Source organism: Prionailurus bengalensis, chromosome A2 (assembly GCF_016509475.1).
Source record: "Prionailurus bengalensis isolate Pbe53 chromosome A2, Fcat_Pben_1.1_paternal_pri, whole genome shotgun sequence".
In the NCBI taxonomy this organism is placed as follows: Eukaryota; Metazoa; Chordata; class Mammalia; order Carnivora; family Felidae; genus Prionailurus; species Prionailurus bengalensis.
In genome coordinates, this window is record NC_057348.1 from 120789752 (window position 1) to 120805390 (window position 15639).

The 15639-nt window shown below is 47.0% G+C and overlaps 1 protein-coding gene across 1 annotated transcript in view; it reads left to right on the plus strand.

Moving 5' to 3' along the window:
• The first annotated feature begins 8721 nt into the window (after positions 1-8721).
• WIPF3 (WAS/WASL interacting protein family member 3) overlaps positions 8722-15639 on the plus strand; it is a 28588-nt gene continuing 21670 nt past the window's right edge. The window contains 3 exon segments of the mRNA XM_043589544.1: positions 8722-8848; positions 9551-9736; positions 12230-12361. Of these exon segments, the coding sequence (XP_043445479.1) occupies positions 8722-8848; positions 9551-9736; positions 12230-12361 (445 nt within the window).

Below are 15639 nucleotides of genomic sequence, written 5' to 3' on the forward strand. Positions count from 1 at the left end.
GTTTCCAGATACACAGATTTCCAAGAACTGTACCTGGGACCTGAAGAGTTTAGTAGGATGTGACGGGAACTCTGGCACTGGATATTTTTATTGTTTTAATTTGGGTGCCGTTGACCTTGTTGGAGAAAAGAAACAACAGCTGAGCAAACACTGCCATCAGCCCTGTTCCTGGGAATTCGGAGACCCAAGCTTCTGCCAGACCCTCCGTGCAAATTCTGGCAATGCTGTGTCCAAAGTGAACTACGTCCTGCACCTCCTCATTGCTGGGTGTTCATCTGGACCTTCAGACATTTTTTTCTCGCTTATCCTTAACCTCCTACTCCAACGACCAGTTGGCCTACAGCCACCATTTGTCACCGACAAACTGTCCAATTCCAGGACACCAGTATGCATGGATAGCAGTTTCAAAATGGTTAGCCACTCCCTCTGTGGGAAATAACACTATCATATAGAGTCCGGGATTTCTATAGAATTCATTGACCTTAATTCTTAAAAGTTTTGATTCATTTACACATTTACTTGTATCACTGTCTTTTTTTTTTTTCTCGTAGGACGCACGGTGAGATTATTTCATTCATTTATAATACTGTTGGATAATTTTGTCACATTCTGCATTCTTTCCTGGGATATCCCAACTTCTTAAATGACTATTTTTATTTGTGTCCGTACGGTTTACTGTTTACGCTATAAGAGTTTGTGGGTTTTGACAGATGCGTAAAGGCAGTTGTCTGTCATCAAAGTATCTGGGAAATGTGTCACCAATTGGGCCTCCCTGCTCCAAAGAATGCCTGATATGTTTACCTTGACCTTGTCTCTAGTTTTGCCTTTTCTAGAACGTCATATGAATGGAATCCCAGAGTAAAGGTAAATAAATAAATGAGGGGAAAGAACAGTATACAAAAACTTTAATATTTGAGGGGCACCTGGGTAACTCAGGTTAAGCGTCTAACTCTTGATTTGGGCTCAGGTCATGATCTCCCAGTTCGTGGGTTTGAGCCCCACATCGGGGTGCATGCTGACAACATGGAGGCCACTTGGTGTTCTCTCTCTCCCTCTCTCTGCCCTTCCCCTGTTCATGTTCTCTCTCTCTGTCTCTCTCAAAATAAAAAGATAAAACTTAAAAAAAAATAGTTGTTTAAGCCTTTAGTATGTGAAAGACCTGAGTAGTGCCATAGAGAATTACAGTGTGCTTTAGAGAGGATGTGTGGATCATATAAGGAAAAGATTGATTTGGAGAAGCTTACAAGAAAAAAGATTTTGTAAAGTAAATTTGGTTTTGATATAGAGTTTAAACGAGAAACACAAGGTTGGGAGGTATGGCAGGGCTGGGGCCAGGGGTGCATTCCCAGAAGAGGCAGAAACGTGAGCAGAGCCTTGGAAGTAGAAAAGGAATGCGGGAGAAATCCGGAGCAGTTTTAATTCCTCGAGAAATACAAAAGAAGGTTGAAAGAGTCCTTGGAGGAATGTGGCTGGATTCCTTGATTTGGGGCAGAATGGAGAGTCACTGAAGCATTTTGAGGAGAGTCAGACAATGGGTGCCTTAAATGCAATTATCTGAGGGCGGCCTTGAATAGACTGGGATCTGAGTTGTGGAGACCAGAGGATCACATCCAGCAAATAAATAACAAAGAATGCAGTTTTACCCCGCTATCCGAAGGTGGAGTTCCTTCGAAACATTTTGTAAGCATTTAAATGTTGTAAACTGAGGCACCAATTACCATTCGTGTATATAGGGCCACTTTTGAGCATTCCCAGACCTCTCTTAGGCTTTTCTGATACCTTAGGACACGTCTGACTAACGGGCACACAGAATAAATCAAGACAAAGCACAGGTGCTCACAGGCACAGTTCAAAGCTGTGGCGGCTTGCTGCTGAGATGCTGAGTGTGGTTCTCGGGACGGAGCTTGGCGGGGCGGTTCTCGCCGCTCGGGGTGCACGCCGCCACTGTAAGGCTTGTTGCAAAACCAACACTGCGCGCTGTTTTCGCTTTTCACCTTGCTTCGTGGAAGCAAAAATCCTTTTCCGATTTCTTTCATTTAGTCAAAGTAGGCGCTAATGTAGGTCTTTTGTAAAAGTGATGTAGTGGGGACTTTCAAACGGTGGGGGATACCTGTATGTGTATATGTGCATGTGTATATGCAATACGTGTGTACACACGTATACAACCATATATATACACACACACGTAAACACACACACATAGACACACTCCCTGACAACAGGATCCTGGCGGTCTCACCCATACTGCGTCCCCAACTCCTAATCTAATGGCACAGAGTCGGCACTCAGATCTTAAATATTATTGAGTCACATTAATAACCAACACGTTTGCTCTATTATTTCTGTTTGCCCTCTTTTCAGGGTCCCTCTCTCCAGCAACTTCTGTAAACTACTCACAGATTCATTTTGCTGGGATGCGGATAAAATAGCTTTTTATTTTATTTTATAATTTAAAGCTGTGTTTTTGCCCAATGTCCAATCCACTATCCGTCTGTCGGCTGACTTTTTAAATGTATGGCTCCGGTGTAGTTCAATATCTACTCCCTGCCTCTGAAACCCATCCCACGGGCCCTGCTGATACACGCCTCAGATCCCTCTTTCTCCATATTTCTTTATTGCTACTCTTTCCTTTCCCAACCTGTATTCTTCTGTTTTTCTTCCGATTATTCCCTACTGAAGGAACTTGGAATTCACATTACGATCAAACTTATCCGTGTTGCCAAAACAAGCACCAGAGGTAAAGCTTATAATTAGGGAGGGACTGCCATATAGTGGAACTGCTTAGCTGGTGTGGGTAGGAAAATGCTGGCATTTATAGGTAAACTCAGCTTACAGAAATGCAGTTAAGCCCAGCAGAGCATATTAATGGAGGCTTTGAATTTTTTGTCCCAAGTGAGATGGAAAAACACTGCAAGTTTTGAGCAGAGTGACGTAATCCGGGTGGCAGGTGCTCTAAGGGTGAGCATGTTGCTCTAGGAACAAAAAAGGACTCTTCACCTGGCCTTCCAGGATCAGAAGTCCTCCTGGAATATAGCCAAGAGACAAGTGTAAAAAGAGCAGAGAGATTAGCTCAAGCAAAGGCCCAGGGGTGAGCTCCAGCAGGGAATGCTGGAGAAGTGGAGGGCCTCGCACAGTGTGAAGGTATTTGAACTTGATCCTGAGGGCCGTGGGGAGCCAGCAGAAAGTTTTGTGGTGGGGAAGGCCATGACAAGCGACATGTCCCTTATACAGTTCATTCGGAGAGCTGAGTGGAGGAGAGCAAGAAAACAGGAGACATGAAGACCAGATGATGGAATCCCAAGGTGATGGTGGCCTGTGTAGGGGTGAGAAAGTTTTCCTTTTTTTCCCCCTCTAGGTTCTTTGGCTGATGTACTAATTAAGTTGACATGAGACACAGTAGCGGGAGAGAAATGAGTTTATTTTGAAAGTATAGAAGCTCATAGAAATAGGAAATTCAAGAAAGTGGCCAAAGCAGGCAGCTTGTAGACCTTTTATTTTATTTTTTTTTTCAATATATGAAATTTATTGTCAAATTGGTTTCCATACAACACTCAGTGCTCATCCCAAAAGGTGCCCTCCTCAATACCCATCATCCATCCTCCCCTCCCTCCCACCCCTCATCAACCCTCAGTTTGTTCTCAGTTTTTAAGAGTCTCTTATGCTTTGGCTCTCTCCCACTCTAACCTCTTTTTTTTTTTTTCCTTCCCCTCCTCCATGGGTTTCTGTTAAGTTTCTCAGGATCCACCTAAGAGTGAAAACATATGGTATCTGTCTTTCTCTGTATGGCTTATTTCACTTAGCATCACACTCTCCAGTTCCATCCACGTTGCTACAAAGGGCCATATTTCATTCTTTCTCATTGCCACGTAGTACTCCATTGTGTATATAAACCACCATTTCTTTTTTTAAAGATTTTTTTTTAACGTTTATTTATTTTTGAGACAGACAGAGAGAGACAAAGCATGAGTGGGGGAGGGGCAGAGAGAGAGAGGGAGACACAGAATCCGAAGCAGGCTCCAGGCTCTGAGCCATCAGCACAGAGCCCGACGCGGGGCTCAAACTCATGGAGCGCGAGATCGTGACCTGAGCTGAAGTCGGACACTTAACCGTCTGAGCCACCCAGGCGCCCCTAAACCACCATTTCTTTACCCATTCATCAGTTGATGGACATTTAGGCTCTTTCCATAATTTGGCTATTGTTGAGAGTGCTGCTGTAAACATTGGGGTACAAGTGCCCCTATGCATCAGGACTCCTGTATCCCTTGGGTAAATTCCTAGCAGTGCTATTGCTGAGTCATAGGGTAGGTAGGCAGCTTGTAGACCTTTTAGACGAAGAAACAGTATGTTTGTAAAGAATCAGCAAGACAAGGAAGTTTAGGCTTGGGGTAGTTCATTGGAAAAGAAGTAGCAAGGTTTGTTTACACAGCCCTCTCAGCCTTGAATTCCCTATCGATGACGATAAGGATGCCTCCTTTCCTCCTGGTACAAGGAGGATACTATTCACATGAGAAATTTATCTCCTGCTAACAGGGGAACAAAGGACGGTCAGTGTCCTTGTATTGGTGATTTCCTATGTCCCTTTAATTCAAAATAATCAATATGCCAAAGTGGTATATTTTGGAGCAGCCTGGGAGGAATGCCATCACCTGCATTAAGTCAGCATCGCAGGGATGCAGAAAAGGAACCAGGTTCCAGAGAGATCACTCAGGAAGAATCCGTAGGAGCTTGGGACTTGAGTAGCTGTTGGGAATGAGGAAAAGGGAAGGGTCTGAGATGGCCTCCAGGCCCCTGGGCAAGAAAGTAGCTGCCAGCCTACAGCAGTCAGTCATCCTGGGGAGGAGATGACTGCAGGGGATGTCCTTCGCCGAGGGCTTGAGAATAGGAACAGATACACCTAGAGCCCCAACGAAGGGGCCTTTAATTCTGCTTTCCCGCCTGTTAAAACACAAAACTCAACTGAGTAAACATAAAGATCTAATTGGCTTTATTCAGTGATTCAGGAATCAAGGAGCATCCCTTAGAGCAAATAGAAAGGAGATGGGCGGAGCTGTACCAAGTGGTAAAGGCAGAAAGAGGGTGGGACAGGGAAGTCATAAACAAAGGAAAGGAATGTTTCAGGCAAGCAAAGGGCAAAGGGAAGGGCAGGGATCAATCACACAAATTACCTTATGGGTGCTGGTAGGATGATTCCAGATCGACTGGGGAAAGTTCACATTCCCAGGAAGGGCTGAGACTGCAGTTTTGTCTCGGTCTGCTCTCTTGGGGACAAGTGGCTCCGTTTGGGACCTGTTGTGCTGTTTTAGCCCTCCCTTTATTTATTTATTTATTTTTTTTAATTTTTTTTTTCAACGTTTATTTATTTTTGGGACAGAGAGAGACAGAGCACGAACGGGGGAGGGGCAGAGAGAGAGGGAGACACAGAATCGGAAACAGGCCCCAGGCTCTGAGCCATCAGCCCAGAGCCCGACGCGGGGCTCGAACTCACGGACCGCGAGATCGTGACCTGGCTGAAGTCGGACGTTTAACCGACTGCGCCACCCAGGCGCCCCTTAGCCCTCCCTTTAAAGGAGGTAGCCCTGCACGAGGTACCTCTGTCCTCTAGGGACCAGTCACGGTCTGCATGCAGTGGTTCAGGAAACCAGACTTTAGTAAAGGAGGTTAGAGAGTCCATTCTTCTTGCTTGTGGATTTTAATTGCCTATTTGGATTTCTGAAAACGAGACCTACCGCTGTTGGATCCCAGTACACCTCCTTCTGGAACAGCCTGACTTATGCACATTTGGGGTGTCAGGAACATTGTGTCAGTTAATTTTCTGTGAAAATATTCTGTGTCTCTCTTTGGGATCCCAGGCTCTCTGTGTTCTCCCACATAAAGATGGTAATGGCAGGTGGGAGGCAGTGCTGGGGGGGGGGGGGGTGGTGCCTCCCCAGCAGGTGGGGCAGTGTCCTGGGGATTCAGGTTTGGTAACGGGATCCCAGGACGCTGGCTGCTGAGAGCTGCCTGCCCCCAAGTTTGGAGAAGGCGGGAGTGGGCTGAGGGCCGAGGTAATGGGCAGGCCATGTGCCTGGACACCCGAGAACTAATTTTAGGTTTAGCAGCCACATTGGAGAATGTACCTTTAGGAAGCTGCGAGGCTGACATTGTGCGAATACGATAGGATTTAGAGCATCCTTGAGATAGGCAGCCTGCCAGATTTGGATTAACTGGCTGGGGTTTTTTTAATTGGTGTTTCTCACAGAAATCGGCATGAATCAGACAGATGCAGTAATGGCATATGGCAGCGAAGCGGCAGACAGCAGGACATGCAGCTCAAGGTTTTGATCTGGGCTGGACTGCCGTCCCCCACCCCATCCCTCCACCCCCGCCCAAACCCCACTGGAACCTGATGGACTCATTTGCTGAGATGACAAAGGGACATGCAAAAGCTTTTATAATTTATCGAGAGGGGAGGACAGACACTTCACCACCTTGGCCTGGTCAGAACTGTCTTTGTTTTTGTCTTTGTGATCTTACTGGCTCACTTGGGTTCTTCAGCCTTTGCACGGCTCGGGATGGGCTAATTTGCATTGCTGTTCTGCTACGTGGCATCTTTTTGGGGTTCACGCTATTCCATTTGGAGCTCACTACTGGGGAACTGAGTCCACAAAAGGTTTATGTGGAACTCAGGAAATTGCCACACTCAATAACAAGGTTAAGAAAGAACAACAGCAAACATCGAAGGAATGTTTTGGTTTTGGGTGTGTGTGTGTGTGTGTGTGTGTGTGTGTACACACGTGCATCCTTGCACATGCACGTGGGGCGAGGGAGACATGTTTGGTGGCTATATTTGTCACAGGACAAGTGTCCAGGAGTGGCTTTCTCTCTGTTGATTATATTTTTAGTGAGTTGCTAATAACCAGGATTTGCATAGAATAAAAGAACCAGTGAATATTTGGAAATCTTCCCTTTTCTGTTTCTGTGCCCTGTAACCACAGTAACAAGACTTCATAGGGTTTTTTAAGAAGCACATTATGATTGAATTGCTAATAAATATTGCAGATGGCGTAGAAACGACTGCCACTGAGTAACACAGTTTTCAGTGTGCAAATGAATATGTCCTTAGATGTCCTTTTGTGCAAAACCCATGAAGACTCAATCTACATGGTCCCCTTAGCCCTGAAGTTATTCATTCTGGACCTCACCAGAGAGGACGGACTGATGCCATATCCATATCAGGGGAGGGAGAGCCCTCTAGTGGAAAATCATCAGGGTAGACAGTACAGCAGGAAAGAAAGCCAAGAAGTCAAAGAAGGAATGTTCCATTTAGTCCCGCAAGTTGAACTGCAGCATGTAAACATGAGGTGACTCGCCATGTCCTCATGCTGACTTGGAAAATGTTTATCAAAAAATCTTGGCATGTGGAATCATCAAGAATATATTGAGGCCTGTGCTAAGTAGGTACTCAAAGTCATTATCCCAAGGGCTCTTAATGTTCTTCATAGCCCTCACCTAAAAAGTTTGGGATGGGCAAGATCAGGGTGTAGGGGATACATTTTGGTGATAAATTAAAAAATCAAGTTTAAATTAGATGAGATGATCGGGGGCACCTGGCTGGCTCAGTTGGTTGAGCGTCCGACTTCGGCTCAGGTCATGATCTCATGGTTCATGAGTTCGAGCCCCACATCGGGCTAGCTGCTGTCAGCTTGTCAGGGCAGAGCCCACTTCAGATCCTCTGTCCCCCTCGCTCCGCCCCTCCCCAGCTTGAGCTCTCCCAAAGATAAATATTTGAAAAAAAAAATTGTATAAGATGACCCACTCGCCCACAGCGGGATAATTAGCGACAAGGTTTGTTCCTGGGCCCAGCTACTTCTTTGACAGAAGAACACACCGTTCTAACCCTTGCCGTCCCCAAGGCTGTCACCTGAGTTGAGCCATGACTATCATTATAATGCACTGTGTTATTTATCTTGTAACTAGGAAGAAAGCTCCAAAGCGCTTTCTCTCCCTAACCTCTGAAAATAATACATGTCGAGATTGTGATGCTAGATTTTTGCAAAAGTTTTCATACCCTCTTGACTGGGTCATGATATTTCCCTTGGCCTTTTATTCCTGCCATGAACTACTTGTAAATAAAATGAGAGGAAACTCTAAAAGATTTCAAAACTTGGCAGTTTAAAAGGATTTATGGATATTAATGGTTTCTATCGATAGGCTTTAAAAGCATGTTGTGTGAGAAATGCCCTGCTGTACGTGTGCATTAATAATGCTTTCTAAAAACGTGTATCATCAGGGCTGGGGCCCCTTGCTCAGCTCTGTTACTGACTATTGTCCATGAGCCCCCGCCCTTCAAGGGTTCAAAAAGCATGTTTCCGGGCAGCAAGAACCCAACTTTGAAGCTTATGTCCTTCAAAGCCCATGGAAGATACATCACCAGGGCAGTAGAGGCAGCCAGTGAAAATACACCCTCAGCACATTTTAGCTAAAACCACAATTGCCTTTGTTTCTAGTCTGTGACACTGGAGAGTCTCTGACTAAATAGCCAACAAAGCTGGATTGTCCTTTTCTGAACGGAAAATGGCTACAGCAAGGATTTGTAAATCCTGTCTCTACTTCGAGGACCATCTCAAGGTCTCTTACCTTCCTTTGCAGCCTGGCAAATATGGCCACTTCTGAACTCTCGGTGACCTTCCTCTCTGTGGGACTTGCATCATATGTTTACCATGTCATGGCTTAATTCCATGCATGTGTGCCCTGTCTCCCTGGCACGCCCACAATGCCCTTGAAAGCAAGGTCAATGTACTCTACGTCCTGGGTCTAGTTCACGCGCTCATTCATTCGTCTGGTAGCCGCTGCGCCTACCTGTGGCCAGGTCCTGTTATACCCTCTGGAAATAATTTGTGAACAAAACGAACAAGGTCTTTTTCCTGACAGAGTCCTCTGGGGGTGGTGGACCCTCAACTCGTAACCACAGATGGAAATTTTCCACGAGGAGAGACAGATACAAGTTTACGTCAGACGATAGAAGTTAGCAGAGGAAAAAGGAATAGGGTACCCTTAGAGAGAACACTGGGTGGCCTTGCTTAGACTGGGGGGGGGGGGTCAAAAAAGGCCTCTGAAGTGGTGCTATTTAAGCCAAACACCGAAGACACATGGCCTCCCCCAAATAGCAAGAGCTAAGAAGTATTTCTGGCTTTGAGAAATGTTTAGCAAGATCTCGGTTCACATGGTATAAACCTTCTAACTGTGTTTCCTCCGGACTCTATCTTCCAGCACAACCCAACCCCTCCTCTTATTTGTCACCAGCCTACATATGTTCTTTCTGGTGCTCCCTGGTTATACAAGCCCATGGAGACCCCTACCATGTCAGCAGCTCACGCGAAAATGGAAGTGTTTAAAAAAAAAAGAGGCGAGATTCAACAGAGTAAATGCTAAAGATCTTATTTTATCCAGCGATCCATGAATTGGGCTGCATCCCATCCAGCAGAGAGAAGAGAGCCCCAAGAAGCTGTGCAAATCGAAAGACGTTTACAGGCAGAAAGGAGCCGACGCAGGAAGTTATACTAGCAAACAGCGGATTGTGTTATTACATGCGGTTCTAATCGGATCCCTCTTATTCCCTTACAGGTGGGTACAGACGCTTCCAGCTTGAGAAAGGCAGACCCCAAAGGTCGGAGCGCTCTGTTGGCTGATATCCAGCAGGGAACTCGCCTACGGAAAGTCACACAGATCAATGACCGCAGTGCCCCACAAATTGAGAGTAAGTGAGCGGCGGGGCTAGGCCTGCTGTGAGGCGAGGGCAGGCCACGGGAGGCTCAGCCAGGCACCGCTGGCCTGCTCAGGGAAGTTACCCAGCACCCACTCTGGGCCACAGCAGACTTGCTCAATGCACAGGCCACGTGGGTGAGAGAATCGGAGCTTCCTTTCCAGGTCGGCAGATGATCCATGGTGTATCTTCTACCCCTGTTCCAACGCTAAACACACAAAAACGTGGTGGGATAGCTTCTTTTTAACCGTGACAAAATCCACATAATATAAAATTCACCGTGTTAAGCACCAAAGCGTCCAATTCCGTGGCATTGACCCATTCACAGTGTGGTTGCGGCCATCACCCCTGTCTCGTTTCAGAACGTTTTCATCACTCCACAAGGAAACCCCGCACCCATTAGCAGTCACTTTCCATTCTGCCTCTCCCCCCATCCCTGGCAGCTACTAAATCCACTTTCTGTCTCTATGGATTTGCCTCTTTGGGCTATTCCTATAAATGGAATCATACACTCTGTGGCCTTTTGTGACTGGCTCCTTCACTTAGCACGCTGTTTTCAAAGTTCATCCATACCATAGCACGTGCCAATGCTTTGCTGTTGACTAATATTCCACTGTCTGGCGATTTCACTTTGCGTTTATTGACCGTGAGATAACCTCTAAAGATCACCTACCCTGCACCCTCATAGCCCTCAAACTCAGTGAGAGAAAAATTAAAGTGTCATCATTAAAATATGCCACGTTAGGGGCGCCTGGGTGGCGCAGTCGGTTAAGCGTCCGACTTCAGCCAGGTCACGATCTCGCGGTCCGGGAGTTCGAGCCCCGCGTCAGGCTCTGGGCTGATGGCTCGGAGCCTGGAGCCTGTTTCCGATTCTGTGTCTCCCTTTCTCTCTGCTCCTCCCCCGTTCATGCTCTGTCTCTCTCTGTCCCAAAAATAAATAATAATAATAATAAAAATATGCCACGTTTTTGTTTTCACGAGGAGAAAGATGTACTCAGATTTCTCTCCTAGGGTCAGATGACTGCAGCTTTCTATGTATAGAGTAGAGATGATCCAGGCTGAGGCCTGATTCTGCTACCCGGCAAATCTGGGGATTTCTCTGAGGTTCAGTCTGCTTACCTACGAGATGGGGGAAGATGACCATACCTGCTTTTTTGCTTTTTTTCATCAAGATTGCTGAAGGTTGAAATAATACATGCGGAACTATTCACCAATGCCGTCTCTTATTATGTCTTCATGTAGTTTTCAATGATGCACGTGATGGTAATTCCCAAGGATAGTCCTAAAAGTATAATTGTATCTAGTATCTGTAACTATATGTGTTAATACACAAGGATAGACAAATTATTTTAGAGTACTTTCAGCAGTTGCAATAAAAATTAGTTTCCAGGGGCGCCTGGGTGGCGCAGTCGGTTGGGCGTCCGACTTCAGCCAGGTCACGATCTCGCGGTCCGTGAGTTCGAGCCCCGCGTCGGGCTCTGGGCTGATGGCTCAGAGCCTGGAGCCTGTTTCCGATTCTGTGTCTCCCTCTCTCTCTGCCCCTCCCCCGTTCATGCTCTGTCTCTCTCTGTCCCAAAAATAAATAAGCATTGAAAAATTAGTTTCCAGTTGGACCCGCCATCTAATTGGTTAAGCCCAGTTACCAGACAAACCCATTTGATCGGAACACTCGTTTCCTAATCATGCCAGTGAATAGGTAAATGTATATGAATACTCAGAATAATCTAAACCCATTCATCCACCAGTGGGCACTGTGCCCTGATTTCTCTGTGCAAGTGAGCTGCAGGCTCTGAACATTTCTTGCTAGGAACTCTTCCCTCAGCCGAACGTCTTCTGATCGTACACAGTTGGTCATCACACACGTCTGGAAGGCTGGAATTAGTGACCCCTGCCCCCCAGGGTTTCACGAGCTTTCTCTCCTGTAGAAGAAAAGATTCAGGGAAGGGTAAGGGGCTCAGGGAGTGAGAGCCAGGGAGACAGAGAAGGAAAATGCCAAAGCACAAATCGTTGCAGACCTTCACTTCCTGCTTGCCATTCTGGGCCAGACTCTGCGGACAAGAAGTTAAAATTACGGGCTGAACTAAATCTCTGGGTTTTCTCTGTCTGGTCCTCCCACAACAACCGTCGAGTTGAAAATAGGGCCGGCGCCACACCTGCAGTGTGTGAGCGTTCTCATTCGAAAGGTGCTGCCGGGTCCCCTGCCGGCATCTACGGAATGGCAGCGTTTAGGCCCCTTTGTTTCGGCCACTCTTCAGGGTACTCGGCTGCTGATGGTCAGTTGCGTGGTTAGGTCCAGAGGGAACAGCAGACAGCACGAGCTCCAGGAGTCTGCGGGGCATCCGGGCAGAGGGCGTTTGGGAATGATGCCCACTAGAAGGGGAAGGCTGGAGGGCTGCCCCAGGCGGTGCTGGACCACGGGCCCGGGATGACAACTGGCGGCTCAGCTCTGCTCACAAGTCCTCACCCACCTGCCTCTTCTCTGCCAAGGTTCTAAGGGAGGCAACAAAGAAGGAGGAGGTTCTGCAAACTCTCGAGGCGGAAGCACACCCCCAGCCCTGGGAGATCTGTTTGCCGGTGGCTTTCCAGTGTTGCGTCCAGCAGGCCAGAGGGATGCAGCAGGTAAGGGACAATTCAGACTGGCTGCCTCGTGGTCTTTCCCTCCTTAACGTGTGGAACCAACAGGGCGATCCTCACGTGCCAGGAGGGTGGTGACGTGTTTTTAGTGAAAAGTCGTATAGCATGGATTGGGGAGCACGTACTGAAAGTATCCAAAGCATCATGCTCAAGGGGTCTTGTAAGTCATCCCTTTGTAATTACTGAAGAATGATTTGCCATAGTGTGTAGTGTTTCGCAAAGCTGTGACTGGGGCTCAGACGGCAAAGTACGGATGAAGGGTATAAATCGCGTTAGAAAATCATAGTGACATCACTGTAATGTGAGTCATTGTATCAGTTAGGCATTGCTGTGTAACAAAATAGCCTAACACTTACGGGCTTTAAATAGCCACTTATTTCGCTTATAGTTCTGTGGTTGGCCATTTAGGGTGGTCTCAGCTGGGCGCCCTCTACTAGCTCCAGCTTGGGTAATTGGCTTTGGCTAATCTTACAGTTCTTGTTCTTTGGTGCCTCAGCTGAAACGACAGACCTGACTGATCCATACAGTCTCTCGGTAGCTAGCAGACTATTTGGGATTTTGTGCACGTCGGTGGCAGGGTTCCAACAAAGAGGACGGAAGTATATAACGTCTCTTAAGACTTAGTCTGAGAATTGGCACAATATCTCTTCCTACCGCATCCTCTTACCCAAAGCAAGCCACAGGGCTGGCCCGGAAACGAGGGTGGAGAAAGACACTTCACCTCTTGATGACAGGATCTGTAAAATCACATTTCAAAGATACAGAATCAGGAGGGAGTGGACAAGCAAGGCCATTTCTGCAACCAGTCTACTGCAGCCATTTGTGTGTTAGCGGATATCAGATGTTTTGAAAGCATTGCATTAAAATTGGGCAAATATATATTTATTGTGGGTAATGGGAATACTTTTTCCTATTACTGTTCTCTTTAGCCAGCAAGCTGAAATAAACTCCAAGAATGTCATTAATCAGGGAATATCAAGCCCCAAACATTGCTGGCATAGAATCTTCTATCATGTGGCTTTGCTAATAACCTTTGGCTGGTGGTGGGGGGCGGGGGGGGGGGGGGTTCTGTGGCTGTTTGACATAAGGAGGTGCATTTGCTGCTGTCACCTACTGATAAAGTCCAGCAAAGATAAGGGCACTAGGGTGCTTTGAGGTCCAATTGAAACCCTCTCAGAGGCCATTTCATTTCCTCTTTTCTGCTAAGGGCTTGGCAAAGAGTTGACATTTCTCAAGGCCGCTTTCTTTTCCCAAATTCCTGAGTGGTAGCAAATAAACATCCTGTAGGGTATAAAATGTCCACTAGTTTCTCTTCACAGAAGAAAAGATAGGAGAAATACCCAGTCAGGTTTAACAGGGACCGGCCAAAGGAAGCCAGGTCGTCTCCATTCCTACCTGTCTCCTGTAGGACACAAGTGTGTGGGGTTTGAGCCACTCTGTGAAGACAAGCATTGATTTCTGTAGAGGAGATGGAAATCCATAATGAAGTGACCGATGATGCATGCTACAGGATGGAATCTCAAAGACAGAGACAGTAAACAGATGCATGGGCTGGGTGCCATGTCAGAGTAAGACCGACCGTGGCTCTCCTCTCTCAAAACACTTCCATCAGCTTCCTGGCCATTCAGAGAGAAGGGCTCTAGTCTCTGCTACCTCTCCATGGTCTTGCCTCCCGCTCTTGCTAGCACACGCCCTCCATTTCAGCCACATTCTCCTCCCTGCTGTTCTTGCCCACACCAGGCATGCTGTTGCCACAGGGCCCTTGCACTGACTGCTCTCTTGACCGGAAACACTCTTCCTCAGGTGTCCACATAGCTCATTTTCTCCCATCCTTCAGGTCTCTGCTCATGTGGCACCTGATCAACCTATCAGTGAGGCTTTATGCATCCAGCCCACAAAAAATATCAGTCCCACCCCCTGACTCCATATCCCCTCTACACTGATTTAATGTTCTTGTATTACTTTTCACCATCCGATATGTATTTACTCGTTAGTTTATTTCTGTCGTCTCCCTCTAAATATAAACTCTGTGAAGGCAGGAGCTGTGTTTCTTTTCACTGCCTTAAAAATGCCTGATGTATGGTAGGTGTTCAGTAAATATTTGTTGAGTGGAATGCATAAGGAGGTAGCATGGTTGCAGAGAGCCATGAGGCCCAGAAAGCACAGAGTCTAGTGCTCACAGTACTTTTGGGAGTCCGTGAAAATGTTTGGATTTCTTTTAAAATCACTTTTAGGGTCAAAGATTCTATTTGTCTTTATAGCAACACGTCCCTAAAAGGTCTTCCAAAGTCATAATGTGGCCTTGGCTTAGCGCTCCGAAGGAGTGGCCGTTAAAATAAGATAGGATGAGTAAACTGGGTACTATGGAACGTGTAATGAGACTTCCATGCAGTCCGAGATCTTCTGGAAACACCCACAGGTTGAAGAAGGAAAACATATTTCATCTGTTTAAAATTTATGTTTTTTAATGTTTATTTATTTTTGAGACAGAGAGAGACAGAGCATGAGCAGGCAAGGGGCAGAGAGAGAGGGAGACACAGAATCGGAAGCAGGCTCCAAGCTCTGAGCGGTCAGCACGGAGCCCGACGCGGGGCTCGAACTCACAGACCGTGAGATCATGACCCGAGCCGAAGTCGGAAGCTCAACCGACTGAGCCGCCCGGGTGCCCCAAAACATATTTCATCTTTTGATAACCCCCCAGGCTCTAGATGCACTCCAGCTGGCCTTTCCCCGCCCGCTTTGTGGCCTCCTTTTGTGTTTCTGTTTGGATTTCCAGGGTTAACGTCTATGTTATGAAGGAAAACCTCCTCCTTCCTTCCCTTGGCACTTACTCCCCTTGGCTGTCTCCACGGGCCCCCTGCTACCTGGCTTCCTGGCCTGCACGCAGGCTAATTCCTCTCTCCTGGGGGCCTCACCTTACACGTGTGCTGCCAGCTGTCTGCTTCATCCTGGAGTGGGCATGAGCATAAGCCGAATGAGGATTTGTGCCTTCCTTGCCTCTGCTGTTCATGTCACAATAAAGATAGGTTTGCCCACGTCTCATTCGCCTGGCCGCTTAGTCAGCAGAGGCTCCTGTGTTTTTAACTGACTCATTCTGAGTGTTTCTGAATCTTGGAGACATGGTGTCCTTAGTCACTTAGAAAGTCAGGATTGGTTACTCAGCGGCTGAAATCTGCTCCTCCTCAAACTTGCTATTCCTTTAAAGTTCAGGGAGCAAGCAGACATATAGGGAGGCCTCGGCCTGGTTAGGGACCTGCCTTGGT